The 17,728-nt window shown below is 42.4% G+C and overlaps 1 protein-coding gene across 1 annotated transcript in view; it reads right to left on the reverse strand.

The window, feature by feature from the left end:
• Positions 1-333: 333 nt before the first annotated feature.
• The window catches only part of mlf1 (myeloid leukemia factor 1), a 42,554-nt gene continuing 25,159 nt past the window's right edge, over positions 334-17,728 (reverse strand). Inside the window, exons 2-6 of the mRNA XM_084331833.1 lie at positions 15,994-16,077; positions 13,574-13,705; positions 7,484-7,643; positions 3,687-3,828; positions 334-535 (exon numbers count right to left, since the gene is read on the reverse strand). Coding sequence (XP_084187959.1) covers positions 445-535; positions 3,687-3,828; positions 7,484-7,643; positions 13,574-13,705; positions 15,994-16,077 — 609 coding nt within the window. The 3' untranslated portion in view covers positions 334-444. The remainder of the gene's footprint in view (positions 536-3,686; positions 3,829-7,483; positions 7,644-13,573; positions 13,706-15,993; positions 16,078-17,728) is intronic.

The following is a 17,728-nucleotide window of genomic DNA, read 5'->3' on the forward strand; positions in this document are numbered from 1 at the left end:
TAGTGTTTGGTGAAGACGCCCGAGGCGTTCCTAGTGTTTGGTGAAGACGCCCCCGAGGCGTTCCTAGTGTTTGGTGAAGACGCCCCGAGGCGTTCCTAGTGTTTGGTGAAGACGCCCCGAGGCGTTCCTAGTGTTTGGTGAAGACGCCCCGAGGCGTTCCTAGTGTTTGGTGAAGACGCCCCGAGGCGTTCCTAGTGTTTGGTGAAGACGGCCGAGGCGTTCCTAGTGTTTGGTGAAGACGCCCGAGGCGTTCCTAGTGTTTGGTGAAGACGCCCGAGGCGTTCCTAGTGTTTGGTGAAGACGCCCCCCGAGGCGTTCCTAGTGTTTGGTGAAGACGCCCGAGGCGTTCCTAGTGTTTGGTGAAGACGCCCGAGGCGTTCCTAGTGTTTGGTGAAGACGCCCGAGGCGTTCCTAGTGTTTGGTGAAGACGCCCCCGAGGCGTTCCTAGTGTTTGGTGAAGACGGCCGAGGCGTTCCCGTTGAGGTCGTTGACGTGTGTCGGTGTTCTCCCCTCTGCCGTCGGCCTGGGCTGTTCTCTGTGGAGACGAGGAGACACAGCGACACACAAACGGATGAAAACGTCAGTTTAAATCATCGACCGACTACAGTTGTTGACTGGTACATGTGACTGGTATCTGCTGTTGCTCTGGGCTACTGACCTGTTGTTCTGGGCTACTGACCTGTTGTTCTGGGCTACTGACCTGTTGTTCTGGGCTACTGACCTGTTGTTCTGGGCTACTGACCTGTTGTTCTGGGCTACTGACCTGTTGTTCTGGGCTACTGACGTGTTGCTCTGGGCTACTGACCTGTTTCTCTGGGCTACTGACCTGTTTCTCTGGGCTACTGACCTGTTTCTCTGGGCTACTGACCTGTTGTTCTGGGCTACTGACCTGTTACTCTGGGCTACTGACCTGTTGCTCTGGGCTACTGCTGTTGTTCTGGGCTACTGACCTGTTGTTCTGGTGTGGCTACGGACGTGTTGCTCTGGGCTACTGACCTGTTGTTCTGGGCTACTGACCTGTTGTTCTGGGCTACTGACCTGTTGTTCTGGGCTACTGACCTGTTGTTCTGGGCTACTGACCTGTTGTTCTGGTGTGGCTACTGACCTGTTGCTCTGGGCTACTGACCTGTTGTTCTGAGCTACTGACGTGTTGCTCTGGGCTACTGAACTGTTGTTCTGGTGTGGCTACTGACGTGTTGCTCTGGGCTACTGACCTGTTGTTCTGGTGTGGCTACTGACGTGTTGCTCTGGGCTACTGACCTGTTGTTCTGGGCTACTGACGTGTTGCTCTGGGCTACTGACGTGTTGCTCTGGGCTACTGACCTGTTGCTCTGAGCTACTGACCTGTTGTTCTGGGCTACTGACCTGTTACTCTGGGCTACTGCTGTTGTTCTGGGCTACTGACGTGTTGCTCTGGGCTACTGACCTGTTGCTCTGAGCTACTGACCTGTTGCTCTGGGCTACTGACCTGTTGCTCTGGGCTACTGCTGTTGTTCTGGGCTACTGACCTGTTGCTCTGAGCTACTGACCTGTTGTTCTGGGCTACTGACCTGTTGTTCTGGGCTACTGACCTGTTGTTCTGGGCTACTGACCTGTTGCTCTGGGCTACTGACCTGTTGCTCTGGGCTACTGACCTGTTTCTCTGGGCTACTGACCTGTTGCTCTGGGCTACTGACCTGTTGTTCTGGGCTACTGACCTGTTGCTCTGGGCTACTGACCTGTTGCTCTGGGCTACTGACCTGTTGCTCTGGGCTACTGACCTGTTGCTCTGGGCTACTGACCTGTTGCTCTGGGCTACTGACCTGTTGTTCTGGGCTACTGACCCGTTACTCTGGGCTACTGCTGTTGTTCTGGGCTACTGACCTGTTGTTCTGGGCTACTGACCTGTTGTTCTGGGCTACTGACGTGTTGCTCTGGGCTACTGACCTGTTGTTCTGGGCTACTGACCTGTTGCTCTGGTGTGGCTACTGACCTGTTGCTCTGGGCTACTGACCTGTTGCTCTGGGCTACTGACCTGTTGTTCTGGGCTACTGACCTGTTGTTCTGGGCTACTGACCTGTTACTCTGGGCTACTGCTGTTGTTCTGGGCTACTGACCTGTTGTTCTGGGCTACTGACGTGTTGCTCTGGGCTACTGACCTGTTGTTCTGGGCTACTGACGTGTTGTTCTGGGCTACTGACCTGTTGTTCTGGGCTACTGACGTGTTGCTCTGGGCTACTGACCTGTTCTGGGCTACTGACCTGTTGCTCTGGGCTACTGACCTGTTTCTCTGGGCTACTGACCTGTTGCTCTGGGCTACTGACCTGTTGCTCTGGGCTACTGACCTGTTGTTCTGGGCTACTGACCTGTTGTTCTGGGCTACTGACCTGTTGCTCTGGGCTACTGACCTGTTGCTCTGGGCTACTGACCTGTTACTCTGGGCTACTGACATGTTGCTCTGGGCTACTGACCTGTTGTTCTGGGCTACTGACCTGTTGCTCTGGGCTACTGACCTGTTGCTCTGGGCTACTGACGTGTTGCTCTGGGCTACTGACCTGTTGTTCTGGGCTACTGACCTGTTGCTCTGGGCTACTGACCTGTTGTTCTGGGCTACTGACCTGTTTCTCTGGGCTACTAACCTGTTGCTCTGGGCTACTGACCTGTTGCTCTGGGCTACTGACCTGTTACTCTGGGCTACTGCTGTTGTTCTGGGCTACTGACCTGTTGTTCTGGTGTGGCTACTGACGTGTTGCTCTGGGCTACTGACCTGTTTCTCTGGGCTACTGACCTGTTTCTCTGGGCTACTGACCTGTTGCTCTGGGCTACTGACCTGTTGCTCTGGGCTACTGACCTGTTGTTCTGGTGTGGCTACTGACCTGTTGCTCTGGGCTACTGACCTGTTGCTCTGGGCTACTGACCTGTTGTTCTGGGCTACTGACCTGTTGCTCTGGGCTACTGACCTGTTGTTCTGGTGTGGCTACTGACCTGTTGCTCTGGGCTACTGACCTCTTGCTCTGGGCTACTGACCTGTTGCTCTGGGCTACTGACGTGTTGCTCTGGGCTACTGACCTGTTTCTCTGGGCTACTGACCTGTTGCTCTGGGCTACTGACCTGTTGTTCTGGGCTACTGACCTGTTGTTCTGGGCTACTGACCTGTTGCTCTGGGCTACTGACCTGTTGCTCTGGGCTACTGAACTGTTGTTCTGGGCTACTGACGTGTTGCTCTTGGCTACTGACCTGTTGTTCTGGTGTGGCTACTGACGTGTTGCTCTGGGCTACTGACCTGTTGCTCTGGGCTACTGACCTGTTGCTCTGGGCTACTGACCTGTTGCTCTGGGCTACTGACCTGTTGCTCTGGGCTACTGACCTGTTGTTCTGGTGTGGCTACTGACCTGTTGTTCTGGGCTACTGACCTGTTGCTCTGGGCTACTGACCTGTTTCTCTGGGCTACTGACCTGTTTCTCTGGGCTACTGACCTGTTGCTCTGGGCTACTGACCCGTGGGCCTGCTCTGGTGTGGCTACTGACCTGTGGGCCTGCTCTGGTGTGGCTACTGACCCGTGGGCCTGCTCTGGTGTGGCTACTGACCCGTGGGCCTGCTCTGGTGTGGCTACTGACCTGTGGGCCTGCTCTGGTGTGGCTACTGACCCGTGGGCCTGCTCTGGTGTGGCTACTGACCTGTGGGCCTGCTCTGGTGTGGCTACTGACCTGTGGGCCTGCTCGGGGCCAGTGATGGCCGCCCGGTGTACTGCCCTTGGCGGCTTGGGGGCCTCCAGGCGAGACATGGGGACAGACGGCTGAAACTTGGACACCTCACGCTGCCACTCCTCGTCAAAGGTCTGTGCCTCAGCTAGGGGGGGGGGGCGGGGGGGGTCAGAGGTCAGACGTCAGGATCATGTTCGCCATCATCCTGTGGACTAATGGGTGATGACACGATGAAACTAAACCTTGTTTTCCAGAGAGAAGGACTGACAACAGTACTGCATCCCATTTCCCCTCACTAAGCTAAGTGTGCTTAGGTGCTCGTCCACTCTGGTGACGTATTGTGACGTCGGACTACGTTAACTAAAAGTAGTTAAGAGACCTCTAGTTGGGCTAAGGCAGTGCTTCTCAAACTTTTTCTGTCAGGCCCCCCTTTGGTGGACCAAAATATTTTGGGCCCCCCCCCCCTCGCCCCAACAAAATAGTCATGAAATGGGCCATGTTTAAATTTATTGAAATAACACCAATATTGTGACCTTTCAACTTGGCCCTATATTTTGTTTTCAGAGCTGTCATGGATGAAAAGCCAGCTTCACACAGATACTGTATGTGGTGCTGAATGGTATCAACACCTTAACTGCTGCATCATGAGATACTTGGTGGGCCATGAGATGAGATACTTGGTGCTCAGCACCACACTCTGAAACTAGCTCTCTAGGTGGTATCAGATGAGATTTCAAAGAGTTCTTCCAAGAGTTTGGATGGAGATGTGTCAGGAAGCTTTGTCTCAATGTTGTCTGTAAAGTTTTTTTTTATCCAGAGTAACTTGGTGATCCTTTTCTGTGTTTTATTAAATAATGATTTTCAGATTTTGAGAAATGGTATTTTCATGGAGAACAGTGCAGCTGCAACAGATAGCACTTTAGTGATAATTTTCTGTAATATATATATATTTTTTAAAATAAATCTCAAGGCCCCCCCTGTCATGCCTCTGCGCCCCCCCTGGGGGGCGCGCCCCCCACTTTGAGAAACACTGGGCTAAGGTATCAGTACTAACTAGCTATCAGTACTAACTAGCTCCCAGTACTAAGCTATCAGTACTAAGCTATCAGTACTAAGCTATCAGTACTAACTAGCTATCAGTACTAAGCTATCAGTACTAACTAGCTATCAGTACTAAGCTATACGTACTAAGCTATCAGTACTAACTAGCTATCAGTACTAAGCTATCAGTACTAAGCTATCAGTACTAACTAGCTATCAGTACTAAGCTATAAGTACTAAGCTATCAGTACTAACTAGCTATTAGTACTAAGCTATCAGTACTAAGGTATCAGTACTAATGTATCAGTACTAAGCTATCAGTACTAAGGTATCAGTACTAAGGTATCGCTCCTAAGCTATCGGTACTAAGGTATCAGTACTAAGCTATCAGTACTAAGGTATCAGTACTAAGATATCAGTACTAAGGTATCAGTACTAAGATATCAGTACTAAGCTATCAGTACTAAGCTATCAGTACTAAGCTATCAGTACTAAGCTATCAGTACTAACTAGCTATCAGTACTAAGCTATCAGTACTAAGCTATCAGTACTAACTAGCTATCAGTACTAAGCTATACGTACTAAGCTATCAGTACTAACTAGCTATCAGTACTAAGCTATCAGTACTAAGCTATCAGTACTAACTAGCTATCAGTACTAAGCTATAAGTACTAAGCTATCAGTACTAACTAGCTATTAGTACTAAGCTATCAGTACTAAGGTATCAGTACTAATGTATCAGTACTAAGCTATCAGTACTAAGGTATCAGTACTAAGGTATCGCTCCTAAGCTATCGGTACTAAGGTATCAGTACTAAGCTATCAGTACTAAGGTATCAGTACTAAGATATCAGTACTAAGGTATCAGTACTAAGATATTAGTACTAAGCTATCAGTACTAAGGTATCAGTATCAGTACTGAGCTATCAGTACTAAGGTATCAGTACTAAGGTATCGCTCCTAAGCTATCGGTACTAAGGTATCAGTACTGAGCTATCAGTACTAAGTTATCAGTACTAAGGTATCAGTATCAGTACTGAGCTATCAGTACTAAGTTATCAGTACTAAGGTATCAGTACTGAGCTATCAGTACTAAGCTATCAGTACTAAGGTATATCGGTACTAAGGTATCAGTACATTTGTCACACATTAGTTGCCCAATTTCTGTAATTGAATGGGCATGAAGGGAACTGCGTCTGTGTTTATGTTGGTGTCAACAATAAACGTCACCCTTGCGCTGCACTGAGGGTCACACTTAGCCACATGCCGCTCCTCATCGGTCAGAGCTTAAGAGTGGATGAAGTGCAAATCGAACGCGCTGTGCTCGGGCTTATTAAAGAAACGGGACACCCTTGTGCACTTGCACTAGGCTCAACCAACGCGCACGCCGAGCGTTCAAGTGCGGGTCAAGTGTGGGTGACGGGACAGAGCCGTGGGAGCGCAGTGAGCAGCTCTTTCTGCTGTGAGTTCAGAGCCTAATCTCTCTCACGTCAGCCGTGTGACTCTGCTATAGCTAAACTGCTCAACTGAGGAGCCAAGAAGAAAATATTAATCGGATCCGAGATCTGGTCCTGGTTGCTGCAAAACACCTGGGTGTGCGCACCCGATGCTGAACGATTGACAGGCCATTCAGTATGTATAGAGAATGGCTCCAAATCTAGTCCTGTGGTGGCTAACAATTGTGGGAGCTGATCGGCTCCCTGCGAAGCCCTATTTGGAGCCACGGAGATCTTTCCACTGAGCCAAACACTATATAGAACCTGGTTGAAGGTTCAAAATGACTGTGTGGGCCTGTGGAAGCATTCTAAGCTATGTAGATGTTTTATTTATTCATGTATAGATATTAAAGGCCCCATGTAATCAAAGCACGTTGTAACTAGGCTAGCACAAATGTTCAATGTTCAATTAGTTAATGTTAATAATGTTGCGTAACGTTGCTAACCTATGTGTTGCTAACGTTAGCTCGCTAGCTAATGGGTCGACCGTAATGCACAATCAGCACTATGGGCTACGATAAATGCCAATCTCAATATCCACGACAAGTCCCTCCCTAGCTTCCTGTTTTTACAGGAATCACATTGACCGTCTACTGTACTGTATCAACATACATTATCTACTGTACTGTATCAACATACATTATCTACTGTACTGTATCTACTGTCTACTATCTATCTACTGTACTGTATCAAGACATCTACTGTTGTAGAGCTGCTATTGGTTTATGTTTTTATTAGTGTGATGTATTTATGTTTGTGTGTTTTTTTTACTCTGTGGACCCTGTGTCTGTTAATAAAGATGATTGATTGATTGATTGATTGATTGTACTGTATCTATGCTGTCTACTATCCATCTACTGTATCAACAGACATTATCTTCTGTACTGTATCAACAAACAGTATCTACTGTATCAACAGACATTATCTACTGTACTGTATCAACAAACAGTATCTACTGTATCAACATACATTATCTACTGTACTGTATCAACAAACAGTATCTACTGTATCAACAGACATTGTCTACTGTACTGTATCAACAAACAGTATCTACTGTATCAACAGACATTATCTACTGTACTGTATCAACAAACAGTATCTACTGTATCAACAGACATTATCTACTGTACTGTATCAACAAACAGTATCTACTGTATCAACAGACATTATCTACTGTACTGTATCAACAAACAGTATCTACTGTATCAACAGACATTATCTACTGTACTGTATCAACAAACAGTATCTACTGTATCAACATACATTCGTCCATGTTGTCGAAGTCCTGGTTGTGTTCCCTCTCTCCCGTCTTCTTGTTGACCTTCTTCTCCACGACGTGTCCTCGGTCCTGGATGTGGTGACCGATGGCCATCTGCTCCAATCCGCTCTCAGAGTCCCGTAGCGCCCGCCGGGTCTCCTTGATCTGGAGAACCAATCAGAAACACCCGGCGGGTAAAGACACAACGACGACAAAGCGCAGACTTTACAGTAGATGAGAACGGAGGCCAATAAACGCATCTTAATACTATGATACTGCACCTGTAGTAATACTATATACTGCACCTGTAGTAATACTATATACTGCACCTGTAGTAATACTATGATACCTGTAGTAATACTATATACTGCACCTGTAGTAATACTATGATACCTGTAGTAATATTATATACAAGTTCAAGTTCAAGTTCTTTAATAGTTGTCATACAGAAGTACAGAATACTTTCATACCTGTAGTAATACTATGATACCTGTAGTAATACTATATACTGCACCTGTAGTAATACTATGATACCTGTAGTAATACTATATACTGCACCTGTAGTAATACTATGATACCTGTAGTAATACTATATACTGCGCCTGTAGTAATACTATGATACCTGTAGTAATACTATATACTGCACCTGTAGTAATACTATGATACCTGTAGTAATACTATATACTGCGCCTGTAGTAATACTATGATACCTGTAGTAATACTATATACTGCACCTGTAGTAATACTATATACTGCACCTGTAGTAATACTATATACTGCACCTGTAGTAATACTATATACTGCACCTGTAGTAATACTATATACTGCTGTAGTAATACTATATACTGCACCTGTAGTAATACTATGATACCTGTAGTAATACTATATATACTGCACCTGTAGTAATACTATATACTGCACCTGTAGTAATACTATATACTGCACCTGTAGTAATACTATATACTGCACCTGTAGTAATACTATATACTGCACCTGTAGTAATACTATATACTGCTGTAGTAATACTATATACTGCACCTGTAGTAATACTATGATACCTGTAGTAATACTATGACACCTGTAGTAATACTATATACTGTACCTGTAGTAATACTATATACTGCACCTGTAGTAATACTATATACTGCTGTAGTAATACTATATACTGCACCTGTAGTAATACTATATACTGCACCTGTAGTAATACTATATACTGCACCTGTAGTAATACTATGATACCTGTAGTAATACTATATACTGCACCTGTAGTAATACTATGATACCTGTAGTAATACTATATACTGCACCTGTAGTAATACTATATACTGCACCTGTAGTAATACTATGATACCTGTAGTAATACTATATACTGCACCTGTAGTAATACTATATACTGCACCTGTAGTAATACTATGATACCTGTAGTAATACTATGATACCTGTAGTAATACTATGATACCTGTAGTAATACTATATACTGCACCTGTAGTAATATTATATACTGCACCTGTAGTAATACTATGATACCTGTAGTAATACTATGATACCTGTAGTAATACTATATACTGCACCTGTAGTAATACTATGATACCTGTAGTAATACTATGATACCTGTAGTAATACTATGATACCTGTAGTAATACTATATACTGCACCTGTAGTAATACTATATACTGCACCTGTAGTAATACTATGATACCTGTAGTAATACTATATACTGCACCTGTAGTAATACTATATACTGCACCTGTAGTAATACTATATACTGCACCTGTAGTAATACTATATACTGCACCTGTAGTAATACTATATACACCTGTAGTAATACTATATACTGCACCTGTAGTAATACTATATACTGCACCTGTAGTAATACTATATACTGCACCTGTAGTAATACTATATACTGCACCTGTAGTAATACTATATACTGCACCTGTAGTAATACTATATACTGCACCTGTAGTAATACTATATACTGCACCTGTAGTAATACTATATACTGCACCTGTAGTAATACTATATACTGCACCTGTAGTAATACTATGATGCCTGTAGTAATACTATATACTGCACCTGTAGTAATACTATATACTGCACCTGTAGTAATACTATATATTGCACCTGTAGTAATACTATATACTGCACCTGTAGTAATACTATGATACCTGTAGTAATACTATATACTGCACCTGTAGTAATACTATATACTGCACCTGTAGTAATACTATATACTGCACCTGTAGTAATACTATATACTGCACCTGTAGTAATACTATATACTGCACCTGTAGTAATACTATATACTGCACCTGTAGTAATACTATGACACCTGTAGTAATACTATATACTGCACCTGTAGTAATACTATATACTGCACCTGTAGTAATACTATATATTGCACCTGTAGTAATACTATATACTGCACCTGTAGTAATACTATATACTGCTGTAGTAATACTATGATACCTGTAGTAATACTATATACTGCACCTGTAGTAATACTATATATTGCACCTGTAGTAATACTATATACTGCACCTGTAGTAATACTATATACTGCACCTGTAGTAATACTATATACTGCACCTGTAGTAATACTATATATACTGCACCTGTAGTAATACTATATACTGCACCTGTAGTAATACTATATATACTGCACCTGTAGTAATACTATATACTGCACCTGTAGTAATACTATATACTGCACCTGTAGTAATACTATATATACTGCACCTGTAGTAATACTATATATACTGCACCTGTAGTAATACTATATACTGCACCTGTAGTAATGATATATACTGCACCTGTAGTAATACTATATACTGCACCTGTAGTAATACTATGATACCTGTAGTAATACTATATACTGCGCCTGTAGTAATACTATGATACCTGTAGTAATACTATATACTGCACCTGTAGTAATACTATATACTGCACCTGTAGTAATACTATGATACTGCACCTGTAGTAATACTATGATACTGCACCTGTAGTAATACTATATACTGCACCTGTAGTAATACTATATACTGCACCTGTAGTAATACTATGATACTGCACCTGTAGTAATACTATATACTGCACCTGTAGTAATACTATATACTGCACCTGTAGTAATACTATGATACTGCACCTGTAGTAATACTATATACTGCACCTGTAGTAATACTATATACTGCACCTGTAGTAATACTATGATACTGCACCTGTAGTAATACTATATACTGCACCTGTAGTAATACTATGATACTGCACCTGTAGTAATACTATGATACTGCACCTGTAGTAATACTATATACTGCACCTGTAGTAATACTATATACTGCACCTGTAGTAATACTATGATACTGCACCTGTAGTAATACTATATACTGCACCTGTAGTAATACTATATACTGCACCTGTAGTAATACTATGATACTGCACCTGTAGTAATACTATATACTGCACCTGTAGTAATACTATATACTGCACATGTAGTAATACTATGATACCTGTAGTAATACTATGATACCTGTAGTAATACTATATACTGCACCTGTAGTAATACTATGATACCTGTAGTAATACTATATACTGCACCTGTAGTAATACTATATACTGCACATGTAGTAATACTATATACTGCACCTGTAGTAATACTATGATACCTGTAGTAATACTATGACACCTGTAGTAATACTATATACTGCACCTGTAGTAATACTATATACTGCACCTGTAGTAATACTATATACTGCACCTGTAGTAATACTATATATACTGCACCTGTAGTAATACTATATACTGCACCTGTAGTAATACTATATACTGCACCTGTAGTAATACTATATATACTGCACCTGTAGTAATACTATATACTGCACCTGTAGTAATACTATATATATACTGCACCTGTAGTAATACTATATACTGCACCTGTAGTAATACTATATATACTGCACCTGTAGTAATACTATATACTGCACCTGTAGTAATACTATATACTGCACCTGTAGTAATACTATATACTGCACCTGTAGTAATACTATATACTGCACCTGTAGTAATACTATATACTGCACCTGTAGTAATACTATATACTGCACCTGTAGTAATACTATGATACCTGTAGTAATACTATATACTGCACCTGTAGTAATACTATATACTGCACCTGTAGTAATACTATATACTGCACCTGTAGTAATACTATATACTACACCTGTAGTAATACTATATACTGTACCTGTAGAAATACTATATACACCTGTAGTAATACTATATAGTGCACCTGTAGTAATACTATATACTGCACCTGTAGTAATACTATATACTGCTGTAGTAATACTATATACTGCACCTGTAGTAATACTATATACTGCACCTGTAGTAATACTATATACTGCACCTGTAGTAATACTATATACTGCACCTGTAGTAATACTATGATACCTGTAGTAATACTATATATACTGCACCTGTAGTAATACTATATACTGCACCTGTAGTAATACTATATACACCTGTAGTAATACTATATACTGCACCTGTAGTAATACTATGATACCTGTAGTAATACTATATATACTGCACCTGTAGTAATACTATATACTGCACCTGTAGTAATACTATATACACCTGTAGTAATACTATATACTGCACCTGTAGTAATACTATATACTGCACCTGTAGTAATACTATATACACCTGTAGTAATACTATATACTGCACCTGTAGTAATACTATATACTGCTGTAGTAATACTATATACTGCACCTGTAGTAATACTATATACTGCTGTAGTAATACTATATACTGCACCTGTAGTAATACTATATACTGCACCTGTAGTAATACTATATACTGCACCTGTAGTAATACTATATACTGCACCTGTAGTAATACTATATACTGCTGTAGTAATACTATATACTGCACCTGTAGTAATACTATATACTGCACCTGTAGTAATACTATATACTGCTGTAGTAATACTATATACTGCACCTGTAGTAATACTATATACTGCACCTGTAGTAATACTATATACTGCTGTAGTAATACTATATACTGCACCTGTAGTAATACTATATACTGCTGTAGTAATACTATATACTGCACCTGTAGTAATACTATATACTGCACCTGTAGTAATACTATATACACCTGTAGTAATACTATATACTGCACCTGTAGTAATACTATATACTGCACCTGTAGTAATACTATATACTGCACCTGTAGTAATACTATATACACCTGTAGTAATACTATATAGTGCACCTGTAGTAATACTATATACTGGACCTGTAGTAATACTATATACTGCACCTGTAGTAATACTATATACTGCACCTGTAGTAATACTATATACTGCACCTGTAGTAATACTATATACACCTGTAGTAATACTATATACTGCACCTGTAGTAATACTATATACTGCACCTGTAGTAATGCTATATACTGCACCTGTAGTAATACTATATACTGCACCTGTAGTAATACTATATACTGCACCTGTAGTAATACTATATACACCTGTAGTAATACTATATACTGCACCTGTAGTAATACTATATACTGCTGTAGTAATACTATATACTGCACCTGTAGTAATACTATATACTGCACCTGTAGTAATGCTATATACTGCACCTGTAGTAATACTATATACTGCTGTAGTAATACTATATACTGCTGTAGTAATACTATATACACCTGTAGTAATACCATGATACTGTGCATCCTCTACTGTTGTAAATAGTTTGGGATATTGATAAAGCAGGTGTTGCTCTACATGAGTATATATTATATATACCAACAGAGCTATAGATTACGACATCATTATCATTATTAGGTTCTGGGCGGAGAAGCTTCTCTCTCTCTCGACTCACCGCACCCCGCAATGAGCTCGATTGGCTCGTTCGCCCCGTTCGCCTCTCTTACTCTTTCGCCTCATTTCTACGTCTCACTGCACACATACAGTAGCGGTGTGTACAGTATATACACGACGCCGTGTTGCAATGTCCTGGAATAAACAGTGATGTCATGCGGTGTCAGGCGTCTGGTGTCTGGTGTGTGGTGCGCGGAGCTCGTACCCCTCCGGGGGCGCGGCGTGTCTGGGAGGAGGCCTGGAACACCTGGGGAGCCTGGTCTCCAACCTTGGAGTAAGTCGTCACCGACGAGGAGCTGAACGAGTGGCTGTTGTCGGAGTCTGTGGGCATGTTGTCCTGGAGCGCGGGCACGGGCACACACACACACGCACACACACACACACACACAGAGACACACACACACACACACACACACACACACACACGTATGTTACTACTAACTACGACAGAATGCCAAACACTACAGTTCCTGTGCCAGTCTGAGGTGGCGGTGGAACAGAAGTAAGACTGAGAGAACAATTTCCTTACAAGCGACGTCAGCAGCTCACTTGAAACGGAGCGCGTTTGTCAAGTCAATGGGGGAAAAATAGGGATGCTCGATATTGGCTTTTTTACCGATACACCGATATTGTCCAACTCTTAATTTCCGATACCGATATCAACCGATACCAACCGATACCGATATATGCAGGGTTTCCCCCCCCCCAAAAAATGGAATAATTTCAGATAATTAACATTACATATCTCTTGTTGTGGAATTAACACAACATTATGCATACTTTTGACAATAAATAAAATCAGAATTTGTTCTTACTTGCTTGCCTGGGTAAATAAAGGTTATAGAAATGTAAAAAATTTAATAAAAAATTTAAACCGATACCGATATTTCCTGATATCACATTTTAATGCCGATATCGGCCGATAATATCGGACATCCCTAGAAAAAATTTATGGGGTTTCGAACGCTTGTCTCTGAAAGAGCTAAAGCTACCGTAGCCTCTCAACTCTGGCCCGTTATCTAGAACAAAGATGTCTTTCCGTTATGACAGGGGTTTGGGAATTCTGGAGTTATTTCAAATAAATGCGAGTTTCCTATTAGCAGCATCTAACAAGTTAGGGATGTGTGATTGTATTAGGATCGCCATGCGCTGAGCCTCAGCTACTCTTCCTGGGGTCAAACACATAGCATATATAGACAATATAGAAGACATTCACAGTCAAAACAACCAAGTGGTATTCAAATCAGAAAATGACATGTGTATATAATACTATATATTAAACATACGTACATATACTACAATCTTTTACCCTGATTGATAGGCACTGGATATACGTACAAAGTAAACTCTTGCCACCTATTTGTGTAGGCTATTGATGTTCCTATCACTAAAATACTCTCCTGCACCTGACTGTCGTGCACTTGTTATACTAACCTACACTGTAGCACTCAACACTTTGATGAGCATTGTTAAGGCGCTCCCATAGTCCAGCAGACTGTACACAGAGCAGACTCCGCGGATGTCCGCGCGGCTCTTTGAGCTTTCATAGTCCAGCAGATCTCAGCGGACGTCCGCGGTCTATTTCCTACATTTCTCGCTCCAGTTTTACTACATTTCCCACAATTCTGTCTGTTCTACTGTACTGGCAGATCAGAGGGAACATTATCAGCGGGAGAGAGAGAGAGGGAGAGGGAGAGAGAGAGAGAGAGAGACAGAGAGAGAGAGAGAGAGAGAGAGAGAGAGCGCTTCACGGGCTCATCTCTCTCCTCGCGCCACCAATCGCTCGCGCGGCGTCACATTAAATGCAGTTCGATGTCAACCAAAACGCCGAGCAGCGTTTTGTGTGACACCAAGTCAGCGGCGCGGATGTCCGCGCCTCAGAAAATAGGAGCGTCGCACCTGTGGGTCTGCTGTCCGCTGAGATCAAAGCTCAAGAGTCCGCGCGGACATCCGCGGAGTCTGCTCTGTGTACAGTCTGCTGGACTATGGGAGCGCCTTTACTCAGCTGATAGAGTTGTGCCCTTCCTTCCTGCTGTCTTGTTGTACAGAACTTGTAAGTCGCTTTGGATAAAAACGTCAGCTAAATGACAATGTAAATAAAAATAAAAGTAACTATACGTATGTGTGTGTGTGTGTCTAAATGTACAAGCGTAGGGCTGTTAGATGTTGTTTCAGTTGTCTTTTAAAGATTGTTTTAGTTGGTGCTTTAGCAATCTGTTCTGAAAGTGAACGCAACGCAACCATGGCTCTATAATACAGCATGATGTAGGACCATGTAGAATTAGCATTTGAATAATAAAACTAAAAACAAAAAAACATCAAATATCTTATTTCCTTTAACCTTTTCACTGCCACACGACAGAAGGTTAACCCTTTACTACCACACAACCTTCTGTCGTGTGGCAGTGAAAGGGTTAACCAGCTGTTGTGTGGCAGTGAAAGGGTTAACCTTCTGTGTGTTGTCGCAGTGAAAGGGTTAACCGCTTGGTAGTGCGGCAGTGAAAGGGTTAACCAATCGAATGCTAACAAAGCAACCTTTGATAACTGTGAAAGACAAACCGCATTAGTTTCCCGATAAACAGCGTTCATATGAAGTGTGACGTCACTCATGATGAGGGAACTTACAAAGTTTCTGTTCATGTCCTCCATCCTGCTCCTCATGCTCATCATGTTGTCAAACATACCGAAGGGCTCCCTGCTGGCCATGTCCTGAAACACCATAACAACAGGGTTAATGTTCCTGGAGAAACACAACACCAGCAGGGTTAATAAACACAACACATACTAAAGTCTCAGGGCTAAATCCACAAAGAATGGATTGCACGGAGCAAGTTGCACCCTTACTTACTTACAATTCATTATGAAAGGAAAATGGGGGACCCTGATGTAAACAAGACGAAAGTCTTTCTCTGGTCTGCATCCCCTTAACAATTGTGTGTATTGAGCCGTACTGTATTGTACCCCATTCTGCAATCTGCTAATAAAATGTTCATTCAATCAATCAATCTGCACGGTGATTGATTGAATGAACATTTTGTACAGGTGAAAAGATGCGACGGCTGCCTCCTCGTGTACCGGAGGGGACACGTGATGCAAGGCTTGGTGGTCCTCACTGCAGCCGACCAGTGGGAGGCATAGTCTAGCAACGTTCGAGACAGGGGAGGGGCGAATTGAAGGGAGAATTGGCGAGGCGAAATTGGGATGGGAGAAAAATAGAAAAAGGAGAAAAAATGGATAAAAAAAAAAAGTATAAAATAGAAGTCAAGTACGTAGACAAAAGTGTTCAATGTACATATATACAATAATACGATGCAGAGTAGAAAAGTAACTGAGTTACAATACAATATACAGTACAATGCAGAAATGGGATGAGGTACAATTTAGGTACAATTTACAGTAAGATGTAATGAGGTATGAGTTGTAGTGCAAATTCTTTACCAATACATATAAAGTGTGTTAGGTGTTCTAAAGTGGGTAAAGTGGGTGCTGCAGTGAGTTGTTTGTTTAAAGTGAGTGTGTGCTGGAGTGTATTTGATGGTTTGTTACATAGTGTTATTGTCATTTAGCATTTAACATCCTGATGGCCTGGGGATAGAAGCTTCTTGTTCAATGTTCAACACTGTCGTATGAGGCCCTGTGTATACGCACCAAGCCTGTGATGAGAGCGAGGAGTGCGTGGTGTGCAGGGTTTAAAGTAGCTGGGCTTTACTTATTTTTTTAAGTCCGATGACATCAACGTTTCGTTTACCGCCAAACGAAACCTATGAAGTGTGCCGCATGCAGACCAGAGAAAGACTTTTGTCTTGTTTACATCAGGGTCCCCCATTTTCAATTCATCATAACATATACATACATGACATACAGATAGACAGTACTGCTACATTTATGACATACCAGATTTGCAAATACAGTACTGTTTGTGATACGAAAAGAGTCCAGAAAAGAGAGTATATACATTTGATGTAGAAACTGTACATTGGAGGAGGTTGGGTAGGTGGGGTGGGGTTGGGGGGGGGTGGGGGGGACTGTACATTGGAGGTGGTTGGGTGGGTGAGTGGGGGGGGGGGTGGTTGGGTAGGAGGGGTGGGTGGGTGGGGGACACTGTACAACTGTACAAGCAAAACTGTACATTGGAATATTGACAAAACCATACTTGGTCATTTACTGTACATTGGAGGGGGTTGTGTTAGGACATTTATAGGGGCCAGTTTCGAATTGCAGTCTCCAACTGCAACTGAGGGAGGTAGATTACATTTTTTTAGACTAAAGTACAGAAAAAAAGGTACCGTTGAGTACCGGTATCGATTCACAGGTACCGGTATCGGTTCAAATGTGAAAGGAACCCAACCCTAAATAAGAC

The sequence above is a fragment of the Notolepis coatsorum genome (assembly GCF_963971535.1).
Source record: "Notolepis coatsorum genome assembly, chromosome: 1".
In the NCBI taxonomy this organism is placed as follows: Eukaryota; Metazoa; Chordata; class Actinopteri; order Aulopiformes; family Paralepididae; genus Notolepis; species Notolepis coatsorum.